General features: G+C 39.8%; 1 protein-coding gene across 3 annotated transcripts in view; it reads right to left on the reverse strand.

Moving 5' to 3' along the window:
• Window positions 1-758: 758 nt before the first annotated feature.
• The window catches only part of COPS4 (COP9 signalosome subunit 4), a 43,570-nt gene continuing 27,959 nt past the window's right edge, over window positions 759-16,369 (reverse strand). Inside the window, exons 7-11 of one of the 3 annotated variants that reach the window (XM_032148605.2) lie at window positions 15,468-15,638; window positions 10,293-10,408; window positions 8,062-8,146; window positions 3,242-3,389; window positions 759-1,281 (exon numbers count right to left, since the gene is read on the reverse strand). In XM_032148605.2, the coding sequence (XP_032004496.1) occupies window positions 1,221-1,281; window positions 3,242-3,389; window positions 8,062-8,146; window positions 10,293-10,408; window positions 15,468-15,638 (581 nt within the window). In that variant the 3' untranslated portion in view covers window positions 759-1,220. The remainder of the gene's footprint in view (window positions 1,282-3,241; window positions 3,390-8,061; window positions 8,147-10,292; window positions 10,409-15,467; window positions 15,639-16,369) is intronic. The other 2 variants (XM_032148644.2, XM_032148693.2) reach the window with 2 other exon arrangements.

The raw sequence follows: 16,369 nt of genomic DNA on the forward strand, positions 1-16,369 counted from the left end.
TGCCCAGGCTGGTTTTGAACTCCTGGTGTCAGTGATCCGCCCACCTGAGCCTCTCAAAGTGCTGGGATTACAGGCATGAGCCACCGCACCCAGCCAGTAACTAGGCTTTTAATATGAGGCTTTATATTAATTTGGATAGGAGCTGGGCTGTATTTGAGGTTTACTGTAGCTGTCATTGTTACCATTTTACTTTTTTGTATATATTTATTTTTACCGTTTAATATCTAAATAATTACCATTTTAGTGTTCCTACCAGTCACTGACCAACAGCTTCTTCTCCCAGTAAGCTGATCCCAACTGTGATTCTCTGTATTTGCCTGTCTCTCCAGGGTTTTGAGTGGTGGTTTGCTCTATGACTTTAATTCTTTCATGGATCTAAGAAAAGCCATTGATACTCCAATCTGTACAGTTTTTTGTTTTTGCTGTGAGGAGGGATGTAATGACTTCCAAGCTCTTTACATGTTGGAGCTGATACTAAAAGTCACCTACATACTTTTTCAAGTCCTTTCCCCAGGTTTTTCTATAAAGCTCAGCTAAAATAACCCTCTGTAGAGCCTTCCCTGACTTCTCCTAACCGAAGAGCTAGTCTCTGTGTGCTCTAGTAGCTGGAGCAAATACAAGTATTATACTTACCGTCTCTTGGCTCTTTGACTCTTATGCCTGGAGAACAGGCATTATGACTCATCTTTGTATTTCTAGCATACGGCATAAATCAATGTCTGCTGAACCGAAGGAAAAGGGAACAAAATACTCTTCGCTAACTAAAAACAAAGTACTACTTTGATTTGGCTCATTTCTCCATTTATTAGAATAACCACATTTGGAGAGGCATGAAGCACTTAAGTTTTACATGACTACAAAGTTATCACAAATCTCAAACTTTTTAGCCACAGATATTTCATCTCTGTTTAAAGAAAAAGCTTTCAAAACATCTGAATTAGCTTAATACACAGAGACCCTGAAATATACGGGAACTACATATTTTTAAATGCTTGTACTTCCTGCTCTAATAATGTCTTCTTTAAACGGAATCCAGCATAAAAGGGATTGAAATGTATAAGGTCATGATGCAAATGCTTTGGAGATAGTGAAACTGATCTGCACAACATGGAAAAAGATGTCATGTGCACAGAAGTTCTGCAAGGATTCACTGAGCCATCTGGGCTTCCATGGCTTGTGCTGTCCATTCTGGTGCTGTTTGACTAATTTTCTCCAAAAGGTTATTCACCTGGAAACAAAGTGATTGGATCTGCTTGTCCCACGTTGGCAGGGCTTCTCGTGCTAAAGGGAAAAAAAATGTACAAAATTAAAATTATTCCTTTGTATTCACAGCAACTGAGTTAAAAGATATATACTTTTTACATGCCTATTCTTGGAACAGGCATGTTCCTTTTAAATACCTAAAAAAGAGAAAAAAGCTATTAAAAAAATAATAATAAAGACAATAAATACTTTTTTTTTTTTTTGAGATGGAGTCTTGCTCTGTCACTCAGGCTAGACTGCAGTGGCACGATCTCAGCTTACTACAACCTCCACCTCCTAAGTTCAAGTGATTCTCCTGACTCAGCCTCCCAAGCAGCTGAGATTACAGGCACCTGCCTAATTTTTGTATTTTTAGTAGAGATGGGGTTTCACCATCTTGGCCAGGCTGGTCTCGAACTCCTGACCTCTTGATCCACCCGCCTTGGCCTGCCAAAGTGCTGGGATTACAGGCATGAGCCATTGCGTCCAGCCAATACTTTTATTAGCTTTTAAAAGTCTAAAACTCAGGCCAGGCATGGTGGCTCACGCCTGTAATCCCAGCACTTTGGGAGGCCAAGGCAGGCGGATCACCTGAGGTCAGGAGTTTGAGACCAGCCCGGCCAACATGGCAAAATCCTGTCTCTACTAAAAATACAAAAATTAAAGAATTAAAAAAAAAAAAAGAAAAGTAAAAATACAAAAATTAGCTGGGCGTGGTGGCGGGCACCTGTAATTCCAGCTACTTGGGAGGCTGAGACAGGAGAATCGCTTGAACCCAGGAGGTGGAGGTTGCAGTGAGCCAAGATCGTACCACTGCACTCCAGCCTGGGCAACAAGAGTGAAACTCCATCTCAAAAAAAAAAAAAAAAAACCTCTAAAAAATCTTGGCTAAGAAAACTAAGCTATTTAAACAGCAGTTAAGAAAAGTGTTTTTTCTTTTTTTAAATTTCTAGCATTTCAAAAGTACCCAAATTACTGGCACAAGGTATAAAACAAAACAAAACAAAACAAATACATACAGATGCATGTTATTACTACTACTAGTGAAAACAAAATAAAACCGACTAACCCAACAACCTCAACCACAACAAAAAAAGACTGAGGCTGTCTTTTCATCACCAAGGCTTGCAGATTCATAAGACACTGCCACCTACTGGAGAAAGCAAGTCTGTTTACACATTCAAATCTGTACTTGACTGAAGGATAAATATCATAACATTTAAATCCCTCAAAATAAGTCATCTTGAATCCACCAGGGTTTTCTCTATACCAACACTATATAGTTAGAAATAAAAAATTGAGAGGAATGTCCCATTCAAAACAGCACCAAAATTTACAAAAAAAGGGCACAGATTTAGTGAAAAAGCAACCTATAAAATCTTTTTTTTTTGGGGGGGGGGGGCACGGAGTCTCTGTCACCTGGGCTGGAGTGCAGTGGCGCGATCTCAGCTCACTGCAACCTCCACTCCCGGGTTCAAGGGATTCTCCTGCCTCAGCCTCCCAAGTAGCTGGGACTACAGGCATGCACCACTATGCCCAGCTAATTTTTGTATTTTTAGTAGAGACGGGGTTTCACCATGTTGGTTGGCCAGGATGGTCTCGATCTCTTGACCTCGTGATCCGCCCGCCTCAGCCTCCCAAAGTGCTGGGATTACAGGCGTGAGCCACCACGCCCAGCCGCAACCTATAAAATCTTAATAAAGGGCAAAAGATAACTTGAGTAGACACAAATCACATTCCCAGGTGGAAATATACAATAACATAAAAATATCAATCCTTCTCCTTTAATAAATAAATTTAAAGAAATCCCAAAGACGATCCCCCTTTTTTTTTTCTATTTTGCTTTCTAACCAGGCCAAAATTATTAAAGTTAACATAAAAAAATTGATGTTTGAGAATGGCCAAGATAATTCTGAAAATGAAAACCAGTGGTGGAATTGAGGTATATACATCCAATGAAATGCTATTCAGCTATAAAAACGAATGAAGCACTGATTACCTGCCATGACATGGATGAACCCTAAAGATACTATGCTGAGTGAAATCAGCCAAAAGGTCACATGTCACATATTGTATGATTCCATTTATATGAACTATCCAGACTAGGTAAATCCAGAGACAGAAGATGGGTTGGTGGTTGCCAGAAGCTGGGGGAAGGAAGGAATGGAGAGTAACTGCTTAAAGGGCAAGGGCTTCCTTTGGAAAGATGAAAATGTTGTGAAACTAGACATAGAGGTTGTACAACATTGTAAATATACTACAGGCCACTGAAGTGTTTACTTTAAAATGGCTACTGTTCTGCTAGGTGAATTTCCTTCTTTTTTTCTTTTTTCCTGTAGAAATGGGGTCTCGCTATGTTGCCTAGGCTAGTCTTGAACTCTTGAGCTCAAGCAATTCTTCCACCTCAACCTCCCAAAGCATTGGGGTCACAATCGTAAGCCACTGTGCCCAGCCCATGTGAATTTCAATTTTAACAAAAAAAAGTAGTGGGAAGCAGGAGTTGCTTCACCAATACTAAAATTTATTATAAATTTATTACCATATTTTTGCAGATCAGTGGAACCAGAGTACAGAAATAGATCCAAACATACATGTGGAACCTAATCAGATATGTCAAAGATCACAATTTAATCACAAAGGATGTTTTATTTAATAAATGATACTTGGATAATTGGCTATTCACCTAGAAAAAAACAACCAGACCATAACCTAAAATTATCCACAAAAATGAACTGTAGATGGATTAAATTCCTAAATGTAAAATAATATTAGAAAAATTTAGGAAAACACTAGTTTTATTCCAAGATAGAAGAGACTTTCTTAATCAATACAGGAAATTCAAAAGCCATAAAATAAAACATTGACCTATTTGAGTGCAAAAAAATTTAAAAATGTGTTTATGTTATGCATTGTCTTCCAGAAGAAAACCTGACAGAATTCGGCCGGGTGCAGTGCAGTGGCTCATGCCTGTAATCCCAGCACTTTGGGAGGCCGAGGAGGGCTGATCACCTGAGGTTGGGAGTTCAAGACCAGGCTGACCAACACAGAGAAACCCCGTCTCTACTAAAAATACAAAATCAGCCGGGCATGGTGGTGCATGAGCATGGTGGTGCGTGCCTGTAGTCCCAGCTACTTGGGAGACTGAGGCAGGAGAATCACTTGGACCCAGGAGGTGGAGGTTGCGGTGAACCGAGATTGAGCCATCGCACTCCAGCCGGGGCAACAAGAGTGAAAGAAACTCCATCTCAAAAAGAAAAAGAAAAAGAAAACTTGACAGAATGGAAAAAAATATCTGTGACACATATTACAGATAAAGTTAAAATTATCAGCCAGGCAGCCAGGAGCGGTAGCTCACGTCTGTAATCCCGGCACTTTGGGAGGCCGAGGCGGACAGATCACGAGGTCAGGAGATCAAGACCATCCTGGCCAACATGGTGAAACTCCGTCTCTATTAAAATACAAAAAATTAGCTGGGTATGGTGGCGTGTGCCTGTAGTCCCAGCTATTCAGGAGGCTGAGGCAGCGGAATCCCTTGAACCCGAGAGGCGGAGGTTGCAGTGAGCCGAGATTGCGCCACTGCACTCCAGTCTGGCAACAGAGCAAGACTCCATCTCAAAAAAAAAAAAAGCCAGGCTCAGTAGCTCATACCTACAATCCTAGCACTTTAGGAGGCTGAGGCAGGAGGATCACTAGAGGCCAGGTGCTCAAGACCAGCCTAGGCAACACCACAAGACCCCATCTCAAGAAGAAAAACAACTAGCCAGGTGCGGTGTGTACACCTGTAGTCCTAGCTACTAGGGAGGCTGAAGCAGGAGGACAGCTTGAGCTCAGGAGTTGAGGCAACAGTGAGCTATGATCATACCACTGCACCTCAGCCTGGGCAACCTTGTCTCTTAAAAAAAAAAATCACTATAACAAAAGCTACAGCAAATTGATACTGGAAGGCCAGAAGGAGAATTGTGAGGGAAGGGAGGAAATAGACAAGCAACATTAATGCACAGAAGGGGAAATGCTACATTACTCATCATATGCTGTGTTTGTTTATTCAACACTTATTTCTCATTTACAATGTGGCAGACACTGGAACAGATGTTAGATGTACCATGGAAAATAAGACAGACTTAATACCTATCACCAGGAAGCTTAACTTGGAAACAGAAACAGACATTTAGACAAATAGTTACACAACTGAAAATAACTAAGATAAATGCTAGGAAGAAATTCAGGCTGACATGGGAACATATAATTTAAAGCCATATCTAATCTGGAGAGTCAGGAAAATCATTACTGATTAAGGATATTCAAATTGAGACATGGGACAAAGAGAAGATGGCTGGAAAGGGGTAAATATTTCAGAATGTTTGATGGGGGAAGAATTTGCAATGCTGAAAAAAATAAAAAGAAGACTTATGCAAGAGAAAGCTAGAAAGGACCAGGACCAGCTTTTGGGAGACTTTGTAGAACTTTGTTCTACAAGCAATGGGGAAGACATTCATTACAGTGTAAACAAAAGAATAACATGATTTAACTATTTATTTCTTTTTTATGCTTGCATTTTTAAAAAGAAAATAATCACTCCAACTGTACTAGGGAACTGGACTATAAAGGAGCAATTGTAGATATGAGAAAGAAAGAAAGAGGTTATTTCTCAACACCTGAAGAGGTTATAATAGTAGGGTTCAGAATAGGTTGGTGACAGTAAGAAATGAAGTAAAGGACCCGGTACAGTGGCTCACACCTGTAGTCCCAGCACTTCAGGGATTTTGGAGGTTGAGGTGGGAGGATGGTTTGAGCCCAAGGATAAGGAATATTGGAGAAAGCCAACAATACAGTTTTGGTGTGGCTGGTTGGTTAGTCGTGGGGGACACACAGCAAGGGAAGATAATAAATTCAGTTTTTGATATGTTCATGCTAAGATGCCCATGAAGCAATCAGGTAGAAACACCTTAGTAGTAAACTAGAACCATGGGGCTGGGACTTAGAAGATTCACTCTAGAAAGGTAAATGTAGGCACTGTCTATGCAGAGACGGTAACTGAATCAAAGGAAAATAGATGAGATTACCCATGGAAACTCAGTAGCATAAGTGGAGAAAGGTCTAGGATCAAGCCCTAAGTAACTAGTATTTAAATTTAAAGGTACTACAGATTCTACAAAGATGACTATGAAGGATAACTGGAGATGTAAGAGGAAAAGTAGAATCGGATGGAAGAGATGACAAAAGTCAAGGCTGTGGTGGTGGGGAGAAGCTTCAAAAAGTAGTGAGAGATCAACACTATTTGATATGTTCAAAAGTCAAGATGAGATTTGGAAGATATAAGGATTTTCATTAAAATGGAGGAGTCCTGAGAATGTGTAAATATTGATGGAAAGAAGCCAGTAGAAAAAAAGGATAAAACCATACAAAAATAACTGCTAACCTCAGGCTCCTAAACCAGTGTTTTTTGGTGGGAGGAGAAAGGGAAAGGATCAGAGAAAAGGTCCAAAGGCCGAGTGGAAGAACCAGACAGGGTGACGGAAACCATCTGCAGTAAAACACGAAGGAAGAAAAAGATTCACATCTACATCTAAAATTACAGTGTTTCTACATCTGATAAAGAAGTTAAAATATCAAATTGAATGAGAGAAAAAAAAAAACTAAAAAAGGAAATTAAAATATTTCATACTGATGGCTTTTTTCCCCTTTGAAATAGGAAACAAGGTTTTCTACTGAGGGTAAGTGGGGAGAAAAGTCAGAGATTTAAGAAAAACCAAACCTGAAATAGTCATTGCAAAGTAGGAAAAAGAGTGGACTAGAGAAATGTACCATGAATCCTATGTAGTGCTGAGGACCTGTGACCTTGAATTTAGAGAGGTAGTATCAGCCTGTCTGATGCCTGACTCTTCTCCAGCACAAAAAAAGATTATGCTAACTGGAAGAAAACAGAAGAGTCAATGGACCAGAAACTCCAATAAGGTCAAGGAAGAATTGAACTGGGAGTAATGGAGACAGGCCACAGACCACTAGAGAAACAAGAAAAAGGTTATGGCCAGAGTGAGATATTTCAAATAAAAATTTTACAAGTGGAAAAGTTCTGGGTACAGCAAGGTCCAGGGTGTAAATGAGGTGGGAATAAGGAGTTGGGAAGGTATTAGACAATGAAAAAGTCAAGGGATCCACTTACCTGTCTGCCTCCATTAGTTTAATGAGTTGCTGAATAGGAAATGCAACTGTCATTTCCATATGCCTGATACATGGTATGTGGTCAATAAATATTTGGTGCATAAATGAATGAACTGATACAACAATTTGAGTTTCAAATTTTTCCTTAACATAGAAAATCCTGCAGTAAGTAGATTCATGAATATAATTTTTTTTTTTTTTTTTTTTTTTGAGACAGTCTCTCGCTTTGTCACCCAGGTTGGAGTGCAGTGCTGTAATTTCGGCTCACTGCAACTTCTGCCTCCTAGGTTCAAGTGATTCTCCTGTCTCAGCCTCCTGAGTAGCTGGGACTACAGGTGCCCGCCACCACACCTGGCTAATTTTTATATTTTTAGTAGAGACAGGGTTTCATCGTGTTGGCCAGGCTGATCTCAAACTCCTGACCTCAAGTGATTCACCTGTCTTGGCCTCCCAAAGTGCTGGGATTACAGGCATGAGCCACCATGCCCAGCCTCATGAATACAACTTCTTAAAAATTATTTTAAATTATTTCTTTGGGAAATAAGCTCATTCCAGTAGTAAGATTCTGAGTCAAAGGAAACTGTCCAACATGTTTTAATCATAAATATAACAGTTCACTGCTATTTCTTTATGACAGAAATACACAAAACCTCTTACTTTCAAAATGAACTATTCCATCAATCTGGTCAATAAATCCATTCATACGTCCTTCGGTTATCATTTGAGATGCTATCTTTTCCGCCTATTGGGGAAAAAAAAAACTCTCAGAAACTTTATCATATCTGTTAGTTATTCACATATGAAAAGAGAACTGAAAGCTTCTGGTTTAACTACCATCACTAAACTTTACATATATACTAATCTGCCACTAGAAGAGTAAATCTTGTAAATCTGGCTATTTCCCAATTCTTGCTGTGCATAAGCCATTATTTTAAGTTAACTGGGATCTGGTTTTCTTGTGAGATTCTGAACAAGAATATAACTTTACCATTTTCTCCTCTGCTCAAAAGCAAACTATCAATTTTTCTTCTTACTGGGATCCACACCTCAAAAAAACCCAAACAAACTAGTTTTTCTTATTTTATTTCAATTTCCACAGTATTTGCTACTCCAGAAACTCTTTAAAAATTGAAAGGTAGATGGTGAAATTCAAAAAGAAATTGAAAGAGTTTAAAAGACAATTAAAAGAAAGCAAAAGGTCTACTACCTAACTCCTGAAGACATACTTAATGTTTACTATGCATAAGCAAACTGGATTGTGACCTGGTCATTTATTAATTTTGACCATCTTCACAATCAGTCCTATCAGTCCTGAATAGACTGTGACTAGCATTTATTGTTAAAAATATATTCACCTCCAATAGTCTCAGCAAGAGATCATACCTTAAAGCCTCAAGAAGAAAGTCTCTTTTAATGGTAACTTAAACCTTGACTCCCAAATTGTTCTTCCTTTACTGTGTATTGAATGTGTACAAGTAAAGGAATTGTTAGAAAATTCTCATTAAAATTTCATTGCCAGGCCACGCACGATGGCTCATGCCTGTAATCCCAGCACTTTGGGAGGCCGAGGCAGGAGGATCACTTGGGACCAGGAGTTCAAGACTAGCCTGGGCAACATAGCAAGACCCTGTTTCTTTAAAAAAAAAGGGGGGGGGGGAGCTGGGTGTGGTGACTCACACTTGTAATCCCAGCACTTTGGGAGTCTGAGGCAGGTGGATCACAAGGGCAGGAAATCGAAACCAGCCTGGCCAATACAGTTTCTCTACTAAAAATACAAAAATTAGCTGGGCGTGGTGGTGTAATCTCAGCTACTCAGGAGGCTGAGGTAGGAGAATCGCCTGAACCTGGGAGGCAGAGGTTGCAGTGAACCGAGATTGCACCACTGCACTCCAGCCTGAGCAACAGAGCTAGAGTCTGTCTCGGGGAAAAACAAACAAACAAAAAAATTAGCCAGGCGTGGTGATGCGTACTTGTAGTACCAGCTACTTGGGAGTCTGAGGCAGGAAGACTGCTTGAACCCATCAGTCTGAAGCAGCAGTAAGCTATGATTGCGCCACTGCACTCCAGCCTGGGTGATAAAGCAAGACCTTGTCTCTAAAAACAAAACAAAACAAACCCAAATAAACAGACAAAAAATTTCACTGCCAGAGAAAAGGGGATGCGACCCATAACTGCATGACTTTTAAGGTTTACAAATTAGCTAAAAGTAAGGTTGCTTAATTTTATTTAAAGTTAAGAGAATATTTTGTAAATGATACCTGCAATACTCTCTGAATGTCATTGGTACTTTGTTGGAATTTATACATAGCCAACCAAACCCTAAAACAAACAATAAAATTAAATTCCCTAGTAAGTCAGTCAACTTCTTAAGTTAAATCCAAGCATAGAAGCTACAACAGAATAGCCTGGAGTACTATATCATTACCATATCATTCTCTCAAAAAGATGAAATATTTAAACTTTGAGTCAATCTAGAGCACAAAAAAGACGTATCAAAATCTTAGTCAGAAGTCAAAAACCACTATAAAGTAGATTTAAACAGACACCAAACAAAGACATTCTCAGAAAATGGGTGTCATAACCTGAAACTCCTGCAAGATTTCTATTCTAGGTCACTTTATCACAAAACACAATTTAAAACACCAAAAACACTAAGACAATTCCACTAATAAACACTAGGCCTATTTTAACTTCTAAAGAATGTATTTACTTGTGGCTTTTTAGGTGTAATTCTGTTGTTGTTTCCAACATTTATCTTGTTGGAAGATAATAAATGTTGTTTCCAACATGTATTCTGTTGCTGTTTCCAACATTTATTTTATTTTCTCATTATTTTAATAGTTTCATCTCTTAACTTTTTTTTAAATGTATTGGAATCAAGAAGATACCTTAGCTGCAGGGATCTCTAAAAGAGCTCCAAGTTCTTCGAAGGTAATATTATTATATAATTTGCTTGCAGACAACAAATTGTGTTCAATAACAGCTCTGTCCAAGATGCTGGAACCTTAAACATAAATAAGACAGTTACAAGTTTGAAACTAGTTTTATACTCTAAAAAGATGCATCATTTTTTCTGAAAATGTCTAGGCACGTAATAACTCATCCTCTTTAACTCCTCTGATCAAAATTTTAAAAGTAACCAATATATGATGTAGTTTCATTAATGTACAATTAAATAAAAATAACATTTAGCAAATGAGTGATTGGCAAGTAATTATTATTATTTTTTTTTCCCATAATTTTTTTTTTTATTATACTTTAGGGTTTTAGGGTACATGTACACAATGTGCAGGTTTGTTACATATGTATCCATGTGCCATGTTGATTTCCTGCACCCATTAACTCATCATTTAGCATTAGGTGTATCTCCTAATGCTGTCCCTCCCCCTCCCCCAACCCCACAACAGTCCCCGGAGTGTGATGTTCCCCTTCCTGTGTCCATGAGTCCTCATTGTTCAATTCCCACCTATGAGTGAGAACATGCGGTGTTTGGTTTTTTGTCCTTGAGATAGTTTACTGAGAATGTTTTCCAGTTTCATCCATGTCCCTACAAAGGACACGAACTCATCATTTTTTATGGCTGCATAGTATTCCATGGTGTATATGTGCCACATTTTCTTAATCCAGTCTATCGTTGTTGGACATTTGGATTGGTTCCAACTCTTTGCTATTGTGAATAGTGCTGCAATAAACATACGTGTGCATGTGTCTTTATAGCAGCATGATTTATAGTCCTTTGGGTATATACCCAGTAATGGGATGGCTGGGTCAAATGGTATTTCTAGTTCGAGATCCCTGAGGAATCGCCACACTGACTTCCACAATGGTTGAACTAGTTTACAGTCCCACCAACAGTGTAAAAGTGTTCCTATTTCTCCACATCCTCTCCAGCACCTGTTGTTTCCTGATTTTTTAATGATGGCCATTCTAACTGGTGTGAGATGGTATCTCACTGTGGTTTTGATTTGCATTTCTCTGATGGCCAGTGATGATGAGCATTTCTTCATGTGTTTTTTGGCTGCATAAATGTCTTCTTTTGAGAAGTGTCTGTTCATGTCCTCTGCCCACTTTTTGATGGGGTTGTTTGTTTTTTTCTTGTAAATTTGTTTGAGTTCATTGTAGATTCTGGATATTAGCCCTTTGTCAGATGAGTAGGTTGCAAAAATTTTCTCCCATTCTGTAGGTTGCCTGTTCACTCTGATGATAGTTTCTTTTGCTGTGCAGAAGCTCTTTAGTTTAATGAGATCCCATTTGTCAATTTTTGCTTTTGTTGCCATTGCTTTTGGTGTTTTAGACATGAAGTCCTTGCCCACGCCTATGTCCTGAATGGTATTGCCTAGGTTTTCTTGTAGGATTTTAATGGTTTTAGGTCTAACATATAAGTCTTTAATCCATCTTGAATTAATTTTTGTATAAGGTGTAAGGAAGGGATCCAGTTGCAGCTTTCTACATATGGCTAGCCAGTTTTCCCAGCACCATTTATTAAATAGGGAATCCTTTCCCCATTTCTTGTTTTTGTCAGGTTTGTCAAAGATCAGATAGTTGTAGCTATGCGGCATCATTTCTGAGGGCTCTGTTCTGTTCCATTGATCTATGTCTCTGTTGTGGTACCAGTACCACGCTGTTTTGGTTACTGTAGCCTTGTAGTATAGTTTAAAGTCAGGTAGCGTGATGCCTCCAGCTTTGTTCTTTTGGCTTAGGATTGACTTGGCGATGCGGGCTCTTTTTTGGTTCCATATGAACTTTAAAGTAGTTTTTTCCAATTCTGTGAAGAAAGTCATTGGTAGCTTGATGGGGATGGCATTGAATCTATAAATTACCTTGGGCAGTATGGCCATTTTCACGATATTGATTCTTCCAACCCATGAGCATGGAATGTTCTTCCATTTGTTTGTATCCTCTTTTATTTCATTGAGCAGTGGTTTGTAGTTCTCCTTGAAGAGGTCCTTCCCATCCCTTGTAAGTTGGATTCCTAGGTATTTTATTCTCTTTGAAGCAATTGTGAATGGGAGTTCACTCATGATTTGGCTCTCTGTTTGTCGGCAAGTAATTATTAAGCAAATAGATCTAACTCCTTTGGGTTTGGAATCTTGCTTCTTTAGGCTATCAAATTAACTTTTTTTTTTTTTGAGACAGAGTTTCATTCTGTTGCCCAGACTGGAGTGTAGTGGCACAATCTCTGCTCACTGCAACCTCTGCCTCCCAGGTTCAAGCGATTCTCATGCCTAAGTATCCCGAGTAGCTGGGACTACAGGTGTGCACCACCATACCCGGCTAATTTTTTGTATTTTTAGTAGGGACGGGGTTTCGTCATGTTGGCCAGGCAGGTCTCACCGACCCTCAAGTGACACGCCTACCTGGGCCTCCCAATGTGCTGCGATTACAGGCATGAGCTGTGGCACCAGCCCATTAACTTTTCTTTCTACAAGCATAAACTTTTACTAGCAAGCAGCAGCACAACAATCATGCAACCTCTTCTGCAAGCTTGATAAAGTGATCTCTATTCTTTTGGGCACTCCACGAGCATCAAACCAAGGCAAATGTGAGAAATATCCAGATCCAGATCCAGGATCAGGCTAATCTTCCTGAGAGATCAGGCATAGAATCCTCTTTTAAGTGAGATCATACAGTATCTGATAATGTTCTGGACCCAAGGTCCTACTTTGAATGTATTAGACCACTGGGCTCACCCAATGCTTACATATTTCTGCTGAACATTTAACTACTGTAATGAGTGCAGGGGACAAAATATACTTGGAGACTCCAAGGGAAGTATTCTGAGAACCTCTTTTTCTTACAATGCCTCACTTCTCCTTTTCCAGAATTCCACCCGCGATCTGCTAGTTTTTCACTTAACTCCTATCTCCCAGTCCACCTTGCTGCTTCCTCCTTCTTTTCCTTCTCTCAAATATTAGAGGGCTTAATTTTGCACCTTCATCTCTTTTTATCCTACATTGTCTCAATACCATCAAAATGCTGATAATGATCAGACACATATCTCTAATCTAAATCTCCCTTTTGAATTCAGACTTACACAGCCAACTGCCTAAATTAAATATCCAATCCAGTAATTTTATAAATATCTCAAATTTAATATGTTCAAAAAAGCAGGCAGGTGCAGTGGCTTACCCCTATCATCCCAGCACTTTGGGAAGCCAAGACGGGAGGACTGCTTGAGCCCAGGAGTTTAAGACCAGCCTGGGCAACATGGAGAGACCCTGTCTCTACAAAAAAATTTAAAAATTAGCAGGGTGTGGTGGCACACGCCTAAGCTTCTGGGGAGGTGTAGGTGGAAGGATCCCCAAGAGGTCGAGGCTGCAGTGAGCTATGGCATCATGCCAGCCCCAGCCTGGGCAAAAGAGTGAGACCTTGTCTCAAAAAGTAAAAAAAAAAAAAAAAAAAAAAAAAAAAAAAAAAAGGGACTGCTTAGCCAGGCACAGTGGCTCATGTCTGTAATCCCAGTGCTTTGGAAGGCTGAGGTGGGAAGATTCTTTGAGGCCAGGAGTTCAAGACTAGCCTGGGCAACATAGTGAGACCCCAACTCTACAAAAAATTAAAATATTAACCAGGCATGGTGGGTGCACCTGTAGTCCCAGTTACTTTGTTCCAGGCTGCAGTGGGCCATGATTGCACCAGTGCACTCTAACCTGGACAACAGAGCACGATTGTAATTAACAAAAAAAAAAAGAAAAAAGAAAAACTTCTCTTCTCAGTCTGTTCCTCTCCCAATCTATCCCATGTCAAAAAGTAGTACAGCAGGCAGAGGGGAGGCAAAAATAAGGAGTTATTGTTTAATAGGTACAGAGTTCAGTTTGGGAAAATGTTAAAGTTCTGGAGATGGATGTTGGTGATGTTTGCACAACAATGTGAAAGTACTTAATGCCACAGAACTGCACACCTAAAAATGGTTAAAATGGTAATTTTCATGTTTTATATATTTATTACAATTTTTTTTAAACAAGGTCTTACACTGTCACTGAAACCGGAGTGCAGTGGGGCAATCACAGCTCACTGTAGCCTTGACCTCCTGGGCTCAAGCAATCCTCCCACCTCAGCCTCCCGAGTAGCTAGAACCACAGGCATGTACCACCACGCCTAGCTGTTTTTCTTTATATTTTGTAGAGATGAGGCCTCACTATGTTGCACAGGTTGGTCTGAAACTCCCAGGCTCAAGAGATCCTCCCGCCTTAGCCTCCCAGAGTGCTGGGATTACAGGAATGAGCCACCATGCCCAGCCATAATACATATTTTTTTAAGTGGTACAGCAGTATACCCAGTTAAAAGGATTGTATTGCCAGGCACTGTGGCACATGCCTGTAATCTCATCACTTTGGGAGGCTGAGGGGGGCGAATCACCTGAGGTTGGGAGTCCGAGATCAGCCTAAGCAACATCTGTCTCTACTAAAATTACAAAATTAGCTGGGCATCATGGCACATGCCTGTAATCCCAGCTACTTGGGAGGCTGAAGTAGGAGAATTACTTGAACCCGGGAGGCAGAGGTTGTGGTGAACCGAGATTGCGCCATTGCACTCCAGCCTGGGCGACAAGAGTAAAACTCTGTTTCAAAAAAATAAAAAATAGGCCCGGCATGGTGGCTCACGCCTGTAATCCCAGCACTTTGGGAGGCCGAGGCAGGCAGATCACGAGGTCAGGAGATCGAGACCATCCTGGCTAACACGGTGAAACCCCGTCTCTACTAAAAGTACAAAAAATTAGCCCAGTGTGGTGGTGGGCGCCTGTAGTCCCAGCTACTCGGGAGGCTGAGGCAGGAGAATGGCATGAACCCGGGAGGCAGAGTTTGCAGTGAGCCGAGATCACGCCATTGTGCCACTGCACTCCAGCCTGGGTGACAGAGCGAGACTCTGTCTCAAAAAAATTTTTTTTAATTAAAAAAAATTTAAAAAATAAAAATAAAAAAATAAAAATAATTCCTCTTTTTTTATGAGGAAGTGTTATATAGAATTATTATTAAAAGATAGCAAGATACTTCTAATTTAACATAATTTTCACTAGTCTGTACCTAAATATTGACTACCATATACACGTAAGACAGGATCATTACCATCAGCTGTAGTTGCTTTTTGGTGAGGCATCAGCATGGCAGCAAATTCTTGAAGCTGATTTCCTCTGATGATCCTATCTAGATACATTTTCTCTAGGATCCCATAGGCAGCAAGTTGCTGGCACCTTTCATCCTTAAAAAGAGTAGCTAGCATCCGAGAACGCTGCTGTCCTAAGAGAAATAAATGAGCATCAAATTTCACGTTATTTTCACAATGTTTCTTTAGGAAAAAAAAATCTATCTTATGACCTCATTTTTGTCTACTAAATATACAGCCAGTACTCATTATTCATGGTAATTATGGTCTGCAGTCACTGCCGATGCTGAATTATCAAACACTAAACTGCTGCTCCTATAGGAACACAAAGCTAGGTTCCTGTGAGCATCTGGTCACAACATTTTTGTCAATGAATTAATCTAACTTTGTTTTATGTGTGTTTCTGTTTAGAGACATCCTATTTAATACATATTGTTGATTCATTAACATTGAACTCACAGCCAACACTATAAATCATACTTAAATGAAGCTATCTAACACACGTATTTTCTCCATAGGGCACTTAAGAACACCCTCCAGACAGCACTTCGGCACTATGGCTGGGTGCCATTTTAAACAGCAAAATCACTGGTAACAGAATGAAAGTGTGAAAAACATGATCTTAAACGGACCATGAAAAGGACATTTGTGTACAGTATAAAAGTAAAAAAACAAGCAGGGAATCTACATGTTCGACCTCGGGTGGAAACATGTGTCAGGACATTCAAATGTTTTTCCACCCTGCACATATCTGCAAACGACATTGGAAGTGCCACAAGTATTGACTTTGGGGTTATGAATAAATTTTATCAAGGAGGATAATTCAGAAACAGGGAATCCACAGATAAAGAAGAGCAACTATACA

The sequence above is a fragment of the Hylobates moloch genome, unplaced genomic scaffold (assembly GCF_009828535.3).
Source record: "Hylobates moloch isolate HMO894 unplaced genomic scaffold, HMol_V3 SCAFFOLD_2, whole genome shotgun sequence".
NCBI classification, from domain to species: domain Eukaryota; kingdom Metazoa; phylum Chordata; class Mammalia; order Primates; family Hylobatidae; genus Hylobates; species Hylobates moloch.